This window comes from Dasypus novemcinctus, chromosome 17 (assembly GCF_030445035.2).
Source record: "Dasypus novemcinctus isolate mDasNov1 chromosome 17, mDasNov1.1.hap2, whole genome shotgun sequence".
In the NCBI taxonomy this organism is placed as follows: Eukaryota; Metazoa; Chordata; class Mammalia; order Cingulata; family Dasypodidae; genus Dasypus; species Dasypus novemcinctus.
In genome coordinates, this window is record NC_080689.1 from 60,370,990 (window position 1) to 60,393,005 (window position 22,016).

General features: G+C 47.9%; 1 protein-coding gene across 5 annotated transcripts in view; it reads right to left on the reverse strand.

Moving 5' to 3' along the window:
- Positions 1–206: 206 nt before the first annotated feature.
- The window catches only part of LOC101431146 (C-type lectin domain family 4 member F-like), a 39,744-nt gene continuing 17,934 nt past the window's right edge, over positions 207–22,016 (reverse strand). The window contains exons 2-6 of one of the 5 annotated variants that reach the window (XM_071208888.1): positions 14,557–14,683; positions 13,004–13,415; positions 12,383–12,551; positions 7,776–7,927; positions 2,868–5,596 (exon numbers count right to left, since the gene is read on the reverse strand). In XM_071208888.1, the coding sequence (XP_071064989.1) occupies positions 5,510–5,596; positions 7,776–7,927; positions 12,383–12,551; positions 13,004–13,333 (738 nt within the window). In that variant the 5' untranslated portion in view covers positions 13,334–13,415; positions 14,557–14,683 and the 3' untranslated portion in view covers positions 2,868–5,509. Of the gene's footprint in view, positions 5,597–7,775; positions 7,928–12,382; positions 12,552–13,003; positions 13,535–14,556; positions 14,684–22,016 lie in introns of those variants that run through there. The other 4 variants (XM_071208887.1, XM_058278759.2, XM_071208889.1 and 1 more) reach the window with 4 other exon arrangements.

Sequence of the window (22,016 nt, forward strand, 5' to 3'; positions counted from 1 at the left end):
GTTCTCAGATACGATGTCCTGGGTTCAATCCCTGGTACCTCCTAACAAAAATAAAGAAGTCTTTAGATTTAGTGGTTATCAATCTTTACATATTAAATAGTAACACTGAAATATATACAGCAAAAGGTATTAAAAATATAAGGAAAAAGTGGCAAAATGATCATCATACTAAGAGAGTCAAAAATAACATCAGAGAAATCCACAGGTTGAGTAGACAAAACATAAGTTTTATTGTAGACTATTTGAATAATAAAAAATTACAATCCTAATCTAATAAATATTTAGGCTAAGGAGCAATTTTAGAAAATGAACATGCACTAACCACAAACAAAATCTCAGTAAATTCCAAAAACGTAGGACATGTTATTGAATACTGGCTTCTAATGATGCAAAACAAGAAAACCCTAAAACAAAGGAAAGAAATACAGGCCAAGAAATCAATAAGTGCATCTCACAGGAATAAATGAAAAAAAAAATAAGAAAACAATGAATAAACTATCAGGAAGTCAAATCCAACAACATAGTAAGAAAATACTATACCCTAACCAAATAGGTTGCTATTCAAGAAATGCAAAGATAATTCATCATGAGATTTTTAATGTGATGCACTATGTTAACAGAATAAAGGATAAATATTATTATTTTGATAGACATTGAAAAACCATTTGGTGAAATTCAACATTCAATCGTAATTTTAAAAATACCTCTTGTTGATTTGGAACTGAAGGGAATTTCCTTTACTTTATAAAGGGTAATTATCCAAAATCAATAAGCAATACTGCAAAACTAGAAATAGTCACATTAATGTAAGGAACAAGACAAGGATGTCTGCTATCACTGCTTCCAGGCAACATTGTTCTGGAAGCTTTACCAATACAATAGCAACAAAAAAGTAAGAGGAGTAAATTCCAGAAAAGAACAATCATGGTGTTAGACATTTGCAATGATTACCAGGTCATAAGGCTGTGGCTCCATTCCAATTGACTGAGCAAGCTGCCTAAATGTGGAAGACTGTGTCTCTCCCCCCAAGAATGAGCCATATCACTCTAAGAATGGAGCAGACAGGACCTTCCTCCCTTCCAGGCCATCAAACTCTCCTGCACTCCAAGAAAACCCTACTTCCTAGCCCACCACCCCAAGCCATACATAAGAACTCACTCTTACAGCCCTTTATTGACCCAAGGCTGTACTCGGACCCTAACCCCCTCCCCCTGAACCAACATTTCCCCGCCTACTGATGTGCTGTATAAATTCACATCTGTACCTTCCATGAGGGGGCTGAGGTCTCTCTTCAGACCCCCTCTGTTGTGAGAACGTCTCAATAAATTCTTTGCTTATGCTCAGTCAGTCTACGTGTCCCAGTGAACACCATTTTTCTCCAGCATATGGTGCCAAAAGCCCGGGGCTGGGGTCCTGTTGAAACTGATTGACTGGTGAGGGGTCTCCCCTCCTCCACGGCTGAATGCCCATCTAACACCGGACATTGAATCTCAGCTGGGTGAGTTAGGGATTTCTCCACTGGAGGATCCTGCTGTCTCTCTCTCCTTTCTCATTGTCCAGGACAACCCACTGGGAAAACCTAGCGTGAGGTCAGGATCCTCACCATTCCCCAAGGGCCACGCCAGGCGGTATGCCTGCGTCCTTGTGGGAAGAAACCCCTTGGCGCCAGGGATGTCTGGCTGCAAGAGCATTTTCCCATTTCCTTGTAGATATCTGACTGATTCTTGGGGACACCTGTCTCTCTCAGAATCTCCCCCATTCTAGAGATCCCTAGTCTCACCCAGGCCACCTAAAATGGGGAATTCAAGTTCGCCTCCCACCAAAACCACACCTCTGGGCTGTCTCCTTCATAAACGTAAAACTCTGTACCCGAAAGGAGACATCAGACCTAAAAAGCTCATTTTCTATTCGACCTCTGTGTGGCCGCAATATTGATGTAGGCTCTGGGCGGAGGCTGTTCATATTTTCATAGATCACCTGAGCGGTATGTTTTCTGAGCGGTGCCTTTGGAACAGTAAGAACTGCAGCCCTGCCCTTGGTAACTATGACAACAACTCCAGTCCCAGAGAAAGAGTTTAGCAATGCTAACTCTATAAACTTTAAATATTCAGGGGAAATGTAAACCAAATATGCTAAGATTATCTGGAATGTATAAAGTTCATGTTAAAAGCTTACCTAGGATGTGAAAGATATATGCTAATTCAAGCCTACTGAGCACTGAAACAAAGAATCATTGGCCCTTCCCCTGTATGAAAGGAACTCAAAAATCTTCTTCTGGCTCGGATTTTGGAAAGAGAAGCTCCGAGCCTGGGTGGTTGTAAATAATCATTTTTCCTTCCCAAAAATTATTCCTGAGTCCTGGTCTTTCTATATGCAAATACTTGACCCTCTCAACTTCTACAACACTACCAATTGGACAATAAAAATCAATGCATTTTAATTCCCAAGTTCTCCCACACTTAAAGAACTTTATCCAGACCAGTGGCAGACATGCAAGATTCCTTACGCTCAGGCCTTCTCTCATCCTGTATCCTGTTCTTCTTTTACATCAAAAAACTCTTCAAAAGCTTTCTTCTTCCTCCTTTCTGCCTCCCAAATCCCCCCAAAACCTTGACTTTGATCCAGCTGATCAGACTCCCCCTGCACTGCCTCCATGTATTCCTGGGACATCACCCCCACCCCCACCCTCCTCATTCTCTGACTTCCCTTCTTCCCCTGTCAAGAGAGGTTCAATTATTTGGGTATAAAAAGGCCAGGACTCAGGAATGATTTTGAGAAGGAAAACTGATTTATTGAAGGCCTGCCTGATTGGGAAAATTTCTGTTTCAAACCCAAGCCCTGAACAAGATTTTCAAGTTCCTTTTATACAGGGTGGGAGTCAAATGGTGCTTTTATGAAAGAAAATGAACTTGTTAGTTAAGTGTTTGCCTGAGTACCAGATAGGTTTTGAATTATCATATCTCCCACATTTCAGGTGAGCTTGAATTAGCATCTCTCCTACATTCCCTCTGGATGCAACTTTGAAAACACATTTAGTCTTACGTCCTTTCTCAACATTCACAGCCTATACGGTGTATATCTCTTAACTGGATTTCTAGAGGCTAGGCATACTTGGATACAGAATTAGATAATTTTGAATTTATGCAGAGGCTATATTATGTTTCCCATTCAAGGGCAAGTCCAAGTCTCCTTAAGCTTCGGCATCACCACCATCAGAGTCTCCCTGGACTAACTGGTATGTATAGAGTTTGCAATGGTAAATTACCTCCCAGGATTGGAGTTGTTGCCATGGTTACCAAGGGCAAGGCTGCAGCTTCTCACTGTCCCACACCCACAAGTCAGGACACACAGCTTAGGTTATCCAGGAAGAGATGAACAGCCTCCCACCCATAGCCCACATCAAGCAGGGAAAGCAAAACTGTGACCAGGAAGCCCTACAGTGCCCTGGGTTTCTTCCTGGATGTTCTTTCCAGATGAGGTCCTGTGAGAAGGGGGTTTCCAAATGGGGCATGAGAGTCTCGCTGAGCTGAGGCAAGGGCCAAGTGGGATGGGAGCTTCAGGAGACCGAGAGCAGTGGAAGTTGGGGCCAGAGAATACAGAGGAGGAACTTTGCAGAGGCAGAGCACCAGAAATCTGCATAGGGTTCCCTGTGCATGCACAGAATGGTAGACCTCAGACCCAGCAAAGAATGTTCTAGAAATCCTCATTGTATTGTGGTAGCAGAGAGAAGTCAGGTGTAGGTGGTATCCATGGCCAGGACGCGAGAATTCTGAGAAGGAAGATGATTTGTTTTGACTGGCCAGACTCGGTGGACTCTTGTCCTGATAAAGACGGAGCCCTGAATAGAATTTTTGGGTCCCTTTTATTCAGAGGCTATGAGTGGGAGTCAAACAGTGCTTGTACGCAACAGGACTCTTTCTTAGTTTCTTTAAGTGTCTTATCTGAGTATTAGATTATTTCCTCCAGGTCAGCTTGAGTTAACTAATATCCCCCACCTTCCAGGTGGGCTTGACACATTTGGCTGGCATCCTCCCTGAGTATCCAAAGCCTACGGAGTTTATACTTCTCAACTGGCTTTCTAGACACATTTGGGTATAAAATAAGTTTGAATTTATGCACAGGCTATGTAGTATGTCTTGCCCAGCTGGCAGAGAGCAGAGTCCCTAGAAGGGGGAATGGGGATCTCCGGAAGAGGCCGAAGCCAAAGATAAGGCTCTGATAGAGATGAGGCAAGTCCAAAGAATACAAAAAAAGGTCTTTGGAGTTGGCAAAAGAGCTAGTAAAATCCAGCCCCAGCCCCATATGCACACAAAGGAAATCCAGGGAACCAGAGGGATGGCTAGGAGTTCCTGGGGATTTGGAAACCCTACAAAGTCCCTACTGAAAAACCTCTGCTGTTTTTCAATGCACTAACTAGCTGCAAAGCCTTGAAATAAAAAATGAAAGTGTGCTTATAGCAGGACAGATGCACCCTGAGGGCAGGAGAGTGTGTGTGTGGGGGGGTGGTTATAAGAGAGAAACACGCAAAGGGCCTTCAGTCATTCATCAAGTGTTTACTGAGGACCTGCTGTGTGACAGCCTGTGCTGGTTGTGGAGGTGGACACTGAGGAGCACACCAGGGCACACCATTGGTCCCCCTGCTTATGTGGGGTCAACGTCTTGAAGTATGATCAGAGCCATTATCTAGGTTCTCAGCTTCTTCTCGAGAAAGAATTCAAGGATGAGCCACAAATTAATCAGGCAAACAAAGAATTTTTTGGGGTGAAGCAAGAGAAGGAAAGTGCACCTACAGGGATGCAGGCAAGGGGGCAAATGCAAAGTTCTGCCCTGGGGCCCCCTGATATATGGGGGTACAGGACTCCAGGTGTGCCCTGATTGGCATACTTGAGACAGCAGGGGAACTCTACTGGGTGATCTGATTCCCTTAGCGGGTTAGGGGCTGGGTTAGGGGATGCTGGTGGGTGGTGATTGGCTTCTGGCTGCTGTCCACGAGCTCTGCATGGTGTGCTGATCACCGGTGATCGGCCTCTGGTCACTGTCCACGAGGCAAGAGGTAACCTGAAAGTGGGTGGGGGTGGGGGTGCTGCCCCCCTCGCCCTGTCCCTCTTTTCCGCCATGTAATGAGGTTGCCTCCTGATCACAGAGCCGCTGGGTGTGTGCTTGTTAGCTGCCCCTTCCTAATTTGCCCCTGTGCTCAGCACATTCATGCTAGCCAGCAGGCCAATGCCTCAGTTTCTCTTGCCAGGCTTATTAGGTTTTTCTGCCCCTTCCTCCTTAGGTCCCTATTCTATCCCACCTCCAAAGGGTTAAACAACAGTTCAAGGCAGGACACCCAAGAGGCCAAGTGGAAGCCCCAGAGAGCAAGCAGAGGCCAGAGGCTCGCAGGCAGCATGGAGGAGGACTAGAGCTGGCAGCCGGGAGGGACCCCTCAGCTCTGCTCAACACTCAGGCCACGTTGTGGCCCCCGGATTTCTTGCAGACCCACTGGTAGGTGGCATCACAGTATATGTCACTGCACATCTGCTGAGTATGGACACAGTCCTCCGTGGGCCCGTTCCTGTGCTGCCAGTTGTCCAGCTGCTCCTTGCTCAAAAACCTGGAAATAGAGGGACGTTATTCAGCTAGACACAGGCATTGGTCCTTGTCTCTGCTGGGGCACATGGAGCTAAAGTGACACAGCTCGCCAGTCCCCTTACAGCCCCAGAACAGGGACAGAGCTGCGATGCCCTGCAGGCCTGGTTCCATTGAGGACATCCTGAGTCACTGATGATCCAAGGATGGGGAGGGTGTCTGTGAGGCGGCAAGTTGGGGACAGGAGAGGGAAGGGCCTTTCAACTTCCACCCCAGAATTCGCACTTCCCTGCAGAGCTGGACCCCTCCCTGCACCTTCCCTGGTGTGTCCAGGGTCTAAGCAGCTGCCAGAGCCCCTTGGGGAGGCCCAGCTTCCTGTCACGTGACTGTCCATACCTAGTAGCAGCCCTGGATACGAGGTGTGCTGTCCTGGGACTACATGTGGCCAGAGCTTCTCAGGACACTTCACAAAGCAGCACGGCCTTTTTCACACCCACAGAACATTCTCAGGAGCGCACTGTGGGCTGGGCGGTCATGTCAACTGAAGTGACCAGAGCTAGTGAGGTCTTTTGTTAATAACCTTGACATGTCCTGAGGCCGACCCCCACCAGATGGCCACCCTGGGCCTCGATGGCCTTGGTGCTCCTCAAATCGAATGTGAGTGCCTGGCCTTCCCAGGAAGCCTAGGTCTCCTGCTCACGCACCTTTCACGGCCATGGGATTGATGGACAATAAAATTGAGATTGATCTGCACCTGTGGACTAGGGTCTGTGGGGGGGTGCCGGTGTCACCCAGACGTTGCATACCGGCCTGCTCTGCTCTCAGTGCAGAAATTCCCAGGCAAGAATGAACAGATAAGAGCAGAAAACAGTGCTGGAATGCGGGACTCGGCAATTTTGCACAGGAAGCTTTGGGATATGTTGTTTGCTCTAGTCTTCTCAAAGTTGGGACAAAACTGAACAAACGAGATGAGCAGGGTGCTTCATAAAGTACAAAAGCTAATAGTGAACTCTATTCTCCTCTATCAGGAGAAGCAACAGAAATTTATGAAGTTGTTGCAGAAAATCCAGGACTTGTCAACAAATCTTGTTACCCAGGTGGTTGGCTAATCAAGAAGACACTGAGTAAACCTTCAGAAATCGTCCAATGAAGGAGTGAATCAGCATTTGAGAAATACGTAAAATGTATTTAGGAATGAAAATAATCTAATCTGAAGCAACTTAATCCAGAATAGTTATTTTAAATTATGGTGGATAGAGGTTTAAAAATGTCACCTTGTAGTAATTTCAATGGAAAAGCTACATGTTGCAGCTATGCTACTGAAATAAACTTTGAAATAATTGCAGATAAACATAATACTGGTTACTTTTTTCACAGCACCCTGTGACTTAGGCTACAAAGATTGTGGAAGTGGCTGTGGCTCAATCAGTTGAGCTTCCATCTACCATATGGGAGGCCCTGGGTTCGTGTCCCAGGGCCTCTTTGTGAAGGCAGGCTTGCCCACACCTCACAGAGAGCTGCTGGCCTGCAAGCACTAAGGAGAGCCGACTCAGCAAGGTGACACAGCAAAAAGGGAGGCAAGTAGAAACACAGAAAAGCACGCAGCAAATGGACACAGAGAGCAGACCACAAGCAAGCCTCAAGGAGGGGGGGGACAAACTTTAAAATAAATGAATACAGAGACCCAGAAGTACACACAGCAAATGGACACAGAGAGCAGACGGCAAAGAAGCCTCAAGGGGGGAGTGGGATAAATTTTAAAATGAATGATTACAGAGACACAGAAGAATGCACTGCAAATGGACAGAGAGCAGATGGCAAGCAAGCCTCAAGGGGGAGGGGGGATTAAAAAAAATCAAGCCTGATGACTGGAGAGGAAGCCCAAAGGGACCTGAGGAGCTGAGGGAAAAGCATGCTCCCTCACCCTCTCAGGGTGCCCGCCCCACCACCCGCCTCTGCCCTGCCCTGCTGCTGGCATCTGTCCACCTCCGGGAATCTCCCCACTCATTGAGGACAGTGGGGTTTGTTGTCCAGGTTTCCATCTCCAGTGCAAGGTGCTCAGAGGAATTCAATATTGTTCCCTGCCTGACAGGAGACATGAAGGTTATGGGCTGTGCCCTCCCCTAGAGGAGGAAGGTCAAAGCACCAAAGGCCCTTGTCACACACCAACCCTGCCAGAACCTCCCCAAGCCCCCAGCTCTGACCTGCTCTTCCTCAGAGGACACCGATGCCAGGTGAGCTCCTTGGGATGCACAGAACTGCTCAGCCCCCTCCGAACACTTCTTGACATCAGAAAAGTAATGCAAGCACCGACAGTAGAACTTACAGCAATCCTGGAGAAACTGGACATACTGAGCTGCAGCAGAGGTGGGAAGAGAGGGAACCAGGGGCTGATGGTGGATGTCCCAGAGCTGGCCTTCCTGAACCCGCCAGCAGCTGGCCACTGAGGCCCACGTCCTTGAGGCTCGGTTCCCCAAGGGCAAGTGCTGCTGAGACCACGCCCCCCATCCTACTACCCAATTCCCCAGGGAGCAGCAGCTCAAGATGCCTGGCTCAATACTCCTGGCAAACTCGGCTCTGCTACCCAGAAAAACTCTCTGCTGAGACATGTGCTTTCTGTCACTTTATTTCCCATCTCAGTGCTGCCACTGTACAGTCCTACCATCTCAATTCCCGCCATCTCTAGAGGAAGTTGTCCATCCATCCAGAGTCTCCCTTACTTCCTTGACTTGATCTCCATCCACTCTGGCTGCCCACACCCAGGACTATCCCAGGACTTCCTCATCACCTGCTCTACCTGCCCTCACAGGTGTCACACACTAAGAGCTCATCTTGTCACCAGGAGCCCCAAGTCTCAGCTCTTTCCTCCCTCCTTGTCAACACATCCTACTCTTTAGTATCATCTCTACCACAGCTATTGAAATGAAGCCACAACACTCATTTCTTCATTCATATCTTCAACATTCATACATTCATTGTTCGACATTCCTCAGCTTCTGTGAGCCAGGGACTGTTATAAAAAGACCAATAAGACACGATTCATGCCCTCAAGGAATTTACAGTCTTGTGAAATGAGACAGATGTAAGAAGAGGATGGAAGATGCACTAATTAAATGCCACATGCAGGTTAGAATAGAGGCATGAAAGAGGGTGTTGTCTATGTCACCTGGGCTGGGAGGGGGTGCTTAGCAAGGGAATCTGGATGAGATATTCCTTGAGATGAGTCATAAAAAAAACTGAGGGGTGAGGAATGGGGAATTAATACTTATTTGGTAAAGTTTCAGTTTGGGGCAAGGAAAGCTTCCAGCCAGAAAAGATGATGATGGTAGCATAATGTTGTGAATGTATATACTGAAACAGTTAAAATGGGAGCTTTTATGTTATATATATGTTACCACAATAAAAAATTTTTGAAGAAAACATAGAACTGTACAATACAAAGAGTGAAGCCTACTCTAAACTATGGACTATAGTTAATCATATGATTATAATAATATTGGTTCATCAATTGTAACAAATGTATCCACTAAGGGAAAAAAATTAATCATGGGCAAAGCTCTCTACCTTCTGCAGGATTTTTCTGTAAACCTATAACAGCTCTAACATTTTTTAAAATTTTTAATCAGAAAAACACTAAAAAAAAAAAACACAAAAATACTGAGGAAGCATTTGCCAGGGGATCAGGTCCAAGAAAAGCCTTCCAGACAGGGAATGGCAGGTGCAAAGGCAGGCAGGCATGAAATGGCATGGCACGAGCTGATCTGTGCAAAACCTCGGGTATGGCCGGCATGCAAGGGGTGGGGGAAGAGCCTGGAGAGGCTTCTAGCACTAGATCTTATGCCCATGACAAGGAATTTGGTTTTTTCCCTGTGAGCAATGGGAGGCTCTGAAGGGTTTTATGGATGGTGCAGATTTGCACTGTAAATATTTCAATGTGGTGCAATGTGAAGATACAACAGGGAAAAAAGACCACCCTGCTTGGACCAGAAACATCCATCAGAACCCAACTGCAAAGATCTCAGGAAGAGACAGGCAGCATGGACCAGGCGTTCCTAAAGTGTGTTCCCTGAATGAGCAGCATCGCGCCTCATGGGAACTTGGCAGAAATGCCCCTTCTCAGGCCCAGTGCAGCCCTGCTTTTCCAGAAATTGTATCTGAACAGTCTGTGTTTTAACAAGGCCGCGTGTGATTCTTATGCTCTCTGAAGCCTCAGAACCAGTCGTCTAAGTCCAGGGAGGCTCAATTATGGCCCAACAGCTGCCTCTTTTTATAAATAGTGTCATTGGAGCAGCCAGGATTCATTTACACGTTCTCTTTGGCTGATTCAGCAGAGCAAGATGACAGCACTGAGGAGCCCTGACAGAGACTGTGGCCCACATGTCTCAATTTTACTATTTGGCCCTTTAAGTAAGTTAAAATAATGATACTGCACCCTGACTGCCCATGTTTTAAAACTTTGTGGTGCTGAGGCTGCATTCCAGACCAAAATCCATAAGATTTTGTACATGAGCCCCAGGCATGTGCTTGGGTGACTCCAATGCACAGCCAGGATGGAGCACCTCTCAGTCCATACTAAAGCAGGAGGGCAGCAGTGGGGCTCGAGGAGAGGCAGGAAGGAGGAAAGACTTCCAGGCACTGGTCCACATGGCCAGTGATTCCTTAGACTCGACTGGAAACAGGGGAAAGAGCAGGGGCTCGGCACTGCCTGCCAAGTCCTCATTTGTCAGCCCCCATCTCTCCAGCAGCTTCTCCCAACCACCCCTTCTCTCCCCCAGCTCCCTACAGGCATCCTCCTCCTTAGTAAGTGACCTCCTTTGCAACCCAGAAACAGATGTGGTTAACACTAGCTCTCGCAGTCTCATGTTCCCACATCTGCACAGTAGGGTAGACACCGACTTCCATACCTGCTCCCCTCCCAGCCTCAGAGATTCAAGTACCATCCCAAACTCCTTCAAGGCAAGTCATTCATCCTGCATTTGACTCTCCCCTCCCTATCCTCCCCTATCTTCAACCTCCACCTCTTTGCTGTTTCCTTTCTGTAAACCTCAGCTGAAGCGTATGCGATTCTAGAAACACTCTCTCAAGTTCACCAAAATATTAGCAGGGGTTCACGTGGAAGTCTCACAAATTTTCACGGCAATACAGGTGTTTGTTTTCTCATCTTGTAATTTTTCAATATTTGCCACACTTTACAATTAATAGAAACATGTTGTAATGGAGAAATAGATGATGTGCATTGTTTTTCACTCTTTCCCTTGTCTCTCCTTCCCTCTCAGCTACGTTCCTTGACAGACTCATATACCTGATTGATTCATGCCCAACAGTGATCTGGCTTCCACTGAAACTTCATTCTATGACTTATTAATTGCTCAGCCTCAGTGGACGCTTTTGGAATCTTTTACATGGCCTCTCTAGCATGTGCCAGAACTGACCGCTCCCGTTTGGAATTTCTCTCCTCTTTTGGCTTTCCCACATGCACAATTCCAAATTCCCCTGTCCTCAGTTGGTTCAATCACACATCTTTCACTTCTTGCCTCCTGAAGGTTGATTCTTGGCCCCACCCTCAGCCCTCTTCTGCATTTTGTCTCATGCAAACCCTCACACCCACTGCTGCAACCAGAATCCACATGCCAGGGGCACCCAAGCCTATGTCTGCAGCCCTGACCTCTCTCCTCAACTCCAGACAGCCTGCAGGTGACATCCACTTGGCTGTCCCCCAGAGCACCACAGCCAGCATGTCCAAATCTTGCCACTCCTCTTCCTCCTTTATTCCTCATTTGGGGACCCCTTCATTTGTCAACCCAAGTCAGAACCTCGGGGTTCTCCCTAAAACCCTTCAGTGGCTCCTCATTTTCTGGAGGATAAAGGCCAAGCTCACTCAGAAGCCTTCCCATCTAGCATGTGTCTCTCCAGCCCTGCCCATCCCTCTAGCCCAATGTTTTTCAAACTGCAATCACTGACCCATTAGTGGGTCATAAATTTGGTTTATCAGTTTTGACAAGCTTTGCTCTTTTTTTTTAAAGAATAGAATATAAAATGTCAGAGTGAGTTCATGCAGTAAAGGTTTTTGAAACTTGCACAGATAGATTACATAGATGATTAGATAGATGACAGATAAGTAGATTTCCTTCCCCCCCTTCCACAAAAGGTCCCTTCTCACCTTTCTTTTAGTCACCCCCCCCCTCAGTTCCCAGTACTTGCTTCTAACTTAACACCTCTTTCACCAATTATTATGACTTTGCTTACAGGTTTGTCTCCATCTTGCATCTTGTAACCTTCTCAAGAGCAGGCGTCATGTCTTATTCATCTTTAACCCCCTGACACATGGGAGATGTTCATGAAAGTTTTGCCAGACACATGCTCGAATGCTGGCTACAAGGTTAAGTGTGTTACCTATGTTGATTCATTTGATCCTCCCTGTGAAGCAAATCCTATTGCCCCCATTGTGCAGGTGAAGCTCAGAGAAGGTAAGCAACTTGTTCAGGTTCACACTGTTTGTGATAGCTGGAAGTCACAAACAAGTTGTCTGGCCCCACAAGCATACTCTGCCATTACCATACACCTTCATCACAAAGATATGCTTTGCCAAAGGAGAAATTTGGTGGAGAGATTATAAGCCACCTGAGAGCAAGGACATAGATTCTCACATCTTCTGTGCTACTGCCTGGGCACAGAGGAGCCACGTTTATTGGATTTGTCCTCTCTCCACCACCCTTGCTATTTCCCAGAAGGGACACATGCTTGAGGCTAAAGGGGCAGAAACATCCCAACAACTCTGACCTCCCCAAGGTGGACCCTCCCTACCACTTACTTTGGGTCCTTTGTAGCTGCTCCTGTGAAGCACAGGCTGCGCGGAGGGTCTCCAGACTGCTCTCCTGCTCCTGGATTTTCATGCTTAGTGAGTTGGTATTACTCACATTAACTTTTAGCCTCTGGATCTCATCCTCTGCGTCCTTCAGTCTCTTTTCTAACATCTGGGTCTGGGATTAAAGGCAGCACCCTTCATTCATTGTTTTAGGGTCTCTAAAACTCTCCTAGCATTTTCCAACTCTGTTCTTACTCCTGGGAGCTCAGCTTTTGTCTGCTCCATACCGCCCTTTGTCATTTGGGTCTGGGCAATGGCAGTTTGCAAATCTCTTTTTAACAACGGAATCACTTCATCAGCCCTGTCCAACTGACCTCTTAATAACTGGATCTCAAAAGTGCTGTTGTCTACACTGCCTTTTATACAGGGCTGCGTCTGCGAATTGAAAGCACTTGCATTTCCCAGAGCTCCCCAGAGCCTCTGGGTCTCAGTATTGGTTCCTTCCAAACTGCTGCTTAACACCTGGTGCTGGGTCCTTAAAACTTTGACACTCCCCAGACTGCCTTTCAAAAGTTGGGTCTGAACACTGGTATTCTGCAAGCTCATATTTGCCAAGTGTAAACCTACCTTTAACAGCTGAATTTCAGCGTTGGCATCTTCTAGGTCTTGGCTTAACATGTGGAGTGCAAAGCTGGTGTTTTCTGAACTGCTTTGTAAGAAATCTTGGGTCTGGGAATTCAATGTGTTTGCCTTTTCCAGAGCTCTCCTTAGGCCCTGGATCTCAGCAACAGCCCCCTCCAAGGAATTTCTTAACATCTGGGTCTGGATATGGCAGGTGCCAGCATCCTCTAGAACTCCTTTGACCATCCGGATGTCAGCACTGGTGTTTTCCAGGTGGCCGCTGAGCATCTGGATCTGAGAACAGACATTGTCCACCTTGTACTTCAGCATCTGCATCTCCACAGCCCAGGTGCTAGAATGTTCTTTAAACAGCTGGAGAGCTTCCTTATCTTGGCCACTATGCCAAAACGGTCGGAATCTGCAGGGGAAGAAATGGAGAGGTTGGCCAAAGAGGCCCATTTCATGGGGAAGCATAAAGATCTACCAGCGTGTTCTGAAGATTTCTGTGGGGAGATGCCACACCATAGTCCTGAGGGCACCCTTAATGGCCTGTGGCCATCTGACCTTGGACCAAACAATAGCCAAAGACCTAATTAGCCATCACACATGAACTAACAGATCCAAAGAATTGAAATTCTTGCTTACTATAAACTAGCTACCCCACACATACCCCAAAGTCATGCTGGTGAGACTTGGATTCTTTTGCCATTGTAATTGAACTTGAAAATAACTCATTATACAATTTAGAGCTGTGGAAGTTTAATCCCACAGAAATTTCACCATTAAAAGAGTCACTGAAGAAAAGAAGATATGAATAATGCCCATGTTTTGTCCTGAGCTATATTTGTACACCAATCATTGAGCCTCTTTATGCATCATTGTTATTCCATAAAACCATGGAGACCACAAACATAAATTTTCTGATTACGAATTCCAGGGGGGGAAAATATAGGAACAAAAGAGGTGCTCCTGGCAGAAGGCCCCTGTTCAATCCACAGTGCTATGATGGACGGGTGCCACACCTTCAGGTCACCTGGGGCCTCTGAGCTGAAATCGCCTCTGAAAGGGCTGTGCACCCTACAGAAAACAGAGGACAAGAGTCCCTTCAGAGCAATTTGGGGATATGAGAGCCCTGAGTGAGAGATCTTGGCCATCAGGACCGTTCAAGGAAACTGCAGCCCTTTCCTCTGCAGGGTCTTTCCCAGCAAGCCCACCTGCCACTGCCCCTGGTCTTGCCATCACCCTTGGCTATCCTCATGAGCGAGGACTCAATTTCACACATCCATGGTCACTGCCTGGTTCCATCCTCCCCTCAGGACCCCTGCCCTATTCCTCAAGCCCTGGCTAGGGGAAGTGGGAGACCACCTGGCCTTTGGCGGTGTGAGAAGAACAGAAAGGAAGTTCAGGTTGATCTTCAACAAAAAAGCAAAGGCAATTCAGTGGAGAAAGCATAATCCTTTCAGCAGATGGCCCTGGAACAATTGAATAGTAATATCCAAACAAATAAAAATGAACTTCAGGGAAATGGTCTTGGCCCAACAGATAGGGTGTCCACCTACCACACAGGAGGTTTGCGGTTCAAACCCTGGGCCTCCTTGACCCATGTGGAGCTGGCCCATGCGCAGTGCTGATGCCCTCAACGAGTGCCGTGCCCCGTAGGTTAGCCCCACGCGTAAGGGGTGCACCCTGTAAAGAGAGCCACGCAGTATGAAAGAAAGTGCAGCCTATCCTGGAGTGGTGCCACCCACACACAGAGAGCTGACACAACAAGATGATGCAACAAAAAGAAACACAGATTCCCAGTGCCGCTGATAAGGACAGAACCGGTCAGAGAAGAACACGCAGTGAATGGACACAGAGACAGAGAACTGGGGAGGTGAGGGGGGGTGGGGGGAAGGGGAAGTAAATAAATAGATCTTTAAAAAAAAATTAACTTCACTCCAAACCTCACACCTTTACACAAACATTAACTCAAAATGAAACACTGACCTAAACTTTAAAATTTCTGGAATAAAATGGGAGAATATCTTCATGACCTTGGGTAAGGCAAGCAGACTGAGAGAAGAAATTTGCAAATCACACATTTGATGATGGACTGGTGTCTAGAATACATAAAGAACTCTCAATATTCAACAAGAAGACACCCATTTTTTAATTAGACAAGAGTTTGAACAGATAAATCTTTTTTCGATGAAGTATTTAACTACATGAAATAAAATGCTCAAAATCATTACTAATTGGAGAAATGCAAACTAAAACCACTATGAGATATCACTACATACCCACTTATTAGCCTGGCTGAAATGAAAAAGACTCATCATCCCAGGTGTTGAAAAGGATGTGAAGGAGAAGGGACTCTCATCTCCGTGGTTGGGACTATAAATCCTACAACCACTTTGCAACTTGGCAGTTCCTTAAAAAGTTAAACGTGCACATACCCTATGACCCAGCCATTCTACTCCTAGATGTTTACCCATGATAAAATAAAGCTTATTCTATGAAAGGACTTATAGATGAATGTCCACAGCAGCTTTCTTTGAAATCAAAAACTGGAAACAATCCAAATTCCATCAACAGCTAAGTGGGTAAGTCGTGGCATAGCCATAAAATGGAACACTGCTCAGCAATGAGAAGGAATGAAGTTCTGTGCACGCCACGGCATGGGTGAAACTCAGGATAGTTATGCTGAGTGGAAGAAGCCAGAGGAGAAATAAACAGTATGTTCTGTCAATCCCTTATATGTCTATAAGGAGAAAATGCAAACTAATACACAGAGACAGAAAGTAGAGCCATAGTTACCTGGGGAAAATGGAAAATGGAGTAGAGGGATTACAAAGGGTTAAAACTTTGGCAGGGGGAGGGCAGGTGGTAAATATGTTCAGCATCTTGACTGTGGTGATGGTTTCATGGGTGTACACGTATCAAAACAGGTTGTGCACTTTATGTGCACTTTGTGATACACATTACGCTTAATATAACTACATTGAAAGAAAAAAGATTATGCCCTCCTCTCAAGAGGTCAGACCCACTGAGGGGCCTGGGGATGGCAGGGGAGAGGCTTGTCCTGGGTTCTGGGCCTCCCGACACCGGCTCCCTTCCGGCCCTCCCTCCCTCCACTGTGGCTACTCACTGTCTGGTTCCACAGGTGGCGGCCAGGTGGTATCTCCCAGGTGGGACTGAAACTCCTGGAATGAGGGATCTGCCCGAGGTTGTTGAACTGAAAGACCCCACTCCTGGGTCAACACCACCTCTCACCAGGGCCTGGGGACAGGGTGCACACACCCACTAGCGGTTGGATTCCAGAAGGGGGGAGTTGGCTCCAAGCCCCTCTCAGGGTCTTCCCTCATGAGCTTTGGTTCTGGAGAGGAGCCTCCCCCCTTGGATGGTGGCCTCTGTCTGCTCCCAGGGAGCATCTGGCCCAGACCTGGGGCTGGAGGTGGAGTGCCCCTCTGGGTGCATTCGGGGTCCCTAGAGGGCTTTGTGCAGGACGAGGAGGAAGAGCCATTGGGGTTCAGATGTGCGAGGGGCTCACCCACAACAAGGAGAGCTATGAGGGGGGAGAGCACGGCCACCACCGTCAACACCAGCGTGGCCTCAACTTGCCTCCTCATCTTGGGGCCACAGAAACCACTGCCGCGGGGCCCGTCCCTGTGGGAGAAGCCAGTGTCCAGGACGAGCGTGTGCTCCGTGCTCCTGCCCCCTCAGTCTCCCTGTCTGTCCTGTGGGTGAGAACAACGGCCGTGCTTCTCACACAGGGATTCTGGAGAAGAAAAAGGAGCATCTGAGATGAGAGGGGCACCTGGGGCATTGTGGCATCACACAGCCAGGTAGTCCAGCTGGGAGCACAGCACCCAGAAATGGAGGAGGATGGCGGGGGCGGGGGGACCCACAGAAGAGGAGTTCTGCAAGCCTGTCGGAAGGAAGGATGGAGGAAACGAACAAACAGGAGCAAAGCTGCTTCACGGGTCCTGCCCACAGCAAGCTCACACCTGTGGGGCTGCCACCACCCCCACACCCCGGCACGGGGTCCCTGGATCCTGAGAAAGAGCCTCTGCCTCAGAGTGTCAGTCCTAGAGCCTCCCTGCTGGAGGTCACAATGCCCCCTGGGTTGTGAGATGGGCCGGGCCTGCAGCTCTAGCTTCAGAATAAAGTGTGTTCAGGGAAACCTGCTAAGGGTGGAGAGTGAGCGAGTCCCAGGACCCTGAGGTGGGCAGCTGCGATTTAAAACCAGGTCCATCAAGTTTACAATTCACACCCTTCCTCTTACCAGGGTGTCATCCCCAAGGGAAACGCTCTGGAGATTGGGTGTGTGTTCCAGGTTTCTCGGCCTGACCCTGTTTATTCTTCAGGCCAGAAGAGCAACAAGTTGACCTCTGGCCTGCCAGGGAGGGGCTCAGAGAAATGGCAGCGGCTGGGGACACACCAAATCATGGAACGGGGCTGTGAAGCTCATGTCTACAGCCCTTTTATCTGGCTGGCGAATCTAAGCAGGCATATTCTGAAGAGCAGTAGTTCCACTGGCAGAGACTTTCAGGGCAAAAGGAGCAGCAAAACTCAGCACTGTGGGTGAACCAGGGGGTACGTCTACATTGTCCCTTGACCGTCCCCCACCCACTGGAGACGGCACCCACTGCACTGTAGCAGAGAAGCACTAGGAAGTCTTTGTTAAAAACTCCAAGTCAACTACACCCAGATGGAAAACCCCCTCCCCCATTCACTAACTTTATAAAGCCTCTAGGGTGTTTAAATCACCCAGCCTCAGGTTTATCTGCAAAGAGAATACCAACCTTGTAGCTTTTTCTAGTGAATAATGTATTGACAGGTAAAAATACCTCACCAAGCGTGGCACACTTAGAAAGTCATCAGTAAATGGTACTGATGACTAAAATGGACACACACTTGTCTACTCAAGCACTGTGCCACCAACCCTTCAAACTTTTCTAGATGAGCTAATGTTACAGTGGCCAAAGAATCTCTAGTTGATGACACTTGAAACATAGAGTGAGGTGCCTCATTTTTTTGTCAGACAGGCCAGAGGCCCTGGGCTACCAGCACCTCATTTCTCTGGAGTGTGACACCTCGCGCCCCTGTTTCCCAGCTCTAAAGTCCTGGAACTCTGAAGACCTTGCCCCTGGAGGACACAGGCCCTAGAAGAACTGGCTCCCCCTGGGAACCATGCAGCCAAGATCCGTATTTATATTGAGCCCCCTTCCATTCCAGAGTGGTAAAGTGGGCAGTGGGTATAGTCAACTAACAGAACACAAGGACCGCATGTTCATGGATATATGAAAATATTTAAGTTAAATGAAAGAACTACAAACTAAAAAAAGCTAGCAACATTTTTTAAATCATACCCAACATTGGGGAGAGAACGAAAAGGGAACAGTCTTCTTCCCATAAGAGGGAATATCAATTGTTATTTCTTTCTAGAAAGCAATTGGGAAACTTGTATCAAAAAAAATAAATCAGATGAGCGTACATGTTCCATGTCTCAGTAATTTTTCACTTCTAGCATTTTATTCTAAGGCAGCAATCTAACATGCACACGTGGATGTTCAGTAAAGAGCTGCAGGTGACACATATCCCCAGCAAGGTACTGGATAAGGTACAGTCCATCTATATGACAGAGTATGCAATCAAAAGCTGTTCTTTGAAGGAAAACCTTAAGAATGAAGAAATGCTCTCTATAATCTTATGTGCAAAAAAGTGAAAGATGTATGGGATATTACACTTTTACACACAACTAGAGGGAAAAAGACTAGAAGGATACACAGAAATGTTTGGGTAGTTCCATCTGGGTTATGTGTCTCAGGTCCCTCTTTAGCCATGTCCATACTTTCCAGGTGATTTAATTTTGTTATAAAGAATAAATGTCACTAATTTAAAAGCCATGGCTAAAACCAGGGCTGGGTTTCTGAAGAAAATTTCTTCAGAGTGATAAGGCCCACTTAAAACAAAATATTAGATCTGAATCTCGTTTTAGAGGTACCAGATCAGATAACAGGATTCTTTTCATCAAGGGCTAGTGTGTGGTCAAAGCAGGCGGCCCCAGCCCTGCAATTTTCTCCACTTCCCCTCAAGTCTGCTCATCTTTCACAAGCCTTTCTCCTCACACCTTTTCCCAAAGGCAAGCTCCTGCTTCCTCCCAGGCCACGTTTCTAAAGGGCCTGGGGTCTTCAGGAACAGCTCCCAGCAGAACTTCTCCAAGCCCGGCCCCAAAGGCACGCACCCCTCCCTGCGCCACCGGGATGCGCCCCTGCAGCACCAAACCCAAAGACTGCAGAGGCGGGAATGAGACCAGATTTGACCTGCCAGCGAGGGTAAACCAGACCCAGTTGGCACTCGAGGAGAAAGACGCGACAATAAAAGCTACCAGTAGATGCCGCTCAACAGCAGCCCATGGAGCACTGCGTTCAGTCAAGACCGCGAGCACCCACAGGTGGTGGAGGGGAGCCTGGTGCACGCAGGCGCGTGCGCTCCTTACTCAAAAGAACCGCCCGCGGCTCTCCTCCCACTGGGATTTGCTTTGAGACTGAGATGCGGAGAAAAGGTGGAAGGGGGCGTCCTTTGGGACCTGAGCACTGGACCAGCAAACACGGCCGGGAAACTGAGGCTTCGCGTACATGCACTAATGAGCTCTTTAAAAGCACCTGTCCGCAGGAGACATTTTAGCAGCCGTCGCGAGCCTCAGCTGTCCCCATCCAGGAACTGATTCCCGCGCAAGCCCAGGTGGTGAGGAGGCCACCCGCGCGGCGCGCAAAAAGCAGCCAGGCGATGGTAGGGGCACCAAAGCCACCATCACTGCCCCGCCAACCAGGCGCATGAGGGGGACCTCAGGAGGTCCAAAGCCGCAGCGAGGGAGGCCGCCCCGGGTAGGCTGAGAGGGCAGGGCCAGCCCGCCCGCGGGAAGGGGTCGGAGGCGGCGGAGCAGCGATGGCCCTGGACGCCCGCGCTCCTTGGCCTTGGTCCCGCGCCGCCGCTCCAGCGCCAACTGCACGTCCCGGGTCTCCGAGTAGTCGCCGAGGGCAGACGCCTGAGCCGGCAGGTGGCAGCCAGCTGGGTGTGGCCCAAACTGCTCCCGCAGCACGTCCTGCAGCACCTCGGCCTCCAGGGCGTACAGGAAGGTGGCGGCGCCGGGCTGGGCCCTGACGGCTCAGGCGCAGCGTCCATGGCTGAGTGCGAGGCCGGGCCCGCCCCCCACAGCCCCTGCCCTGCTGGGGCAGAAGAGAGGCCGGCCTCAGGGAAAATTGGGCAGCTTACGTTAAGTGCAGGAAACCGTGTTTTTGGTTTTGTTTTTTTTTTTAAGATTTTTATTTATTTATTACCCCCTCCCTTGCGGTTTGTTCCATTCTTTTGCTGTCTCCTCTCTGTGGCCATTCCCTGCGCGTCTTTTGTTTTTTCTGTATCTGCTTGTCTCCCTCTGCTGCTCCTCTTGCTGCCCCAGCTCTCTGCAGGCCCCAGGCAGGCAGCACTCCGTTGCACAGGCCAGCTCGCCCTCACACGGAGGCCCTGACGGACATGAACCCAAGGCCTCCCATATGGTAGGCGAGAGCCCAACTAGTTGAGCCATATCCACTTCCCAGCTTTGCCTTTTTCTATTTCTTCCTAGCTGGTTGAGAGGGAAATGAGAAGACCTCGAAGCAGGTGCCATTTTAAAAAAGAGTTCCCCTAGTAGGGACTTTAAATGATACTTTTTTTTTTTCATTTAAAGCTAAGAAAGGGAGAATTAAGCAGGTAGCAAGAACTAACACCCTGGGAAGCAGATTTGATTCAACTGATAGAGCATCTGCCTACCATATGGGAGGTCCAAGGTTCAAACCCAGGGCCTCCTGACCCATGTGGTCAGCTGGCCCACACAAAGTGCTGATGTGTGCAAGGAGTGCCGTGCCACACAGGATGTCCCCTCGTAGGGGAGCCCCACGCAAGGGAATGCGCCTCTCAAGGAGAGCTGACCCACGCAAAAAAAGTGCAGCCTACCCAGGAGTGGCACCATACACACAGAGAGCTGATGCAACAAGATGATGCAACAAAAAGAGACACAGTTTCCAAGTGCCAGAGGATAATGCAAGCAGATGCAGAAGAACACACAGTGAATGGACAAAGACAGCAGACAACGAGGGGGTGGGGGGAAGGGGAGAGGAAGAAATAAAATAAATCTTTAAAAAATAAAATAAAATTCAATTAGGTCAATGTTCTAGAGCTCTGTAAGCTTCCCACCAAAGTGTTCCCTTCATAACATCAGAAGTGCTCCATGGATGCAGCTGTTTTCTTAGGAAGATCAGCATCATGTGCTATCCACATCAGGACAAACATACATTTGGTACCATTTTTGCCAAAATTATTCTCATTTTCCACATGGAGGTGAGAATGTCTTCTTTGCTTTTAGACTACTCTTTCCTCCTGTTCAGAAAAGTCTGTTAAAGAAGCACTACTGACTACCATAAACAATAACACAAAACAAACTTGAATTATTCCCAGCAATGAGGCTGCTGGATCAACAAGCGTGTGTGTGTGTTTTTTAAGTAGGAGCAATTGCTTAATTACTTTCCAAAAAGGCAACAACATTCCCGTTGCCACCGGCCCTCTTTCCACATCCAGCACAGGGTATTGTTACTCTTTCATTTTGGACAATCTGCTGAGTAAGAAATGGTGTCTGACTGTTCATTTTCTTTACAAATCCCTCACCACTAGTGAGGTCGAACATCTTTTCACGTGTTTGTTGACCACGGGATTTCCTTGCCTGTGACTTGCCTATTCCTCACCCACTTCTACACTAGCGTGTTAGTCCTTCATCCTCCTTGCATCATCCATCACATTGTTAGTTGTCTGCTCAATGTGTCTCCCGACTACATTCCATGCAGGCAGGGACCACATCTGTCCTATTCATCTATCTATTCCCAGACCTAACAACACACCTGACATACTGCAGGCTCTCAATGTTTATTTAAAAAAAAAAAAAAAGAAGCTATTTCAACTGTCAGGAAGAATTCAGATTGATCATATTTGGGGCTCTGTCCAG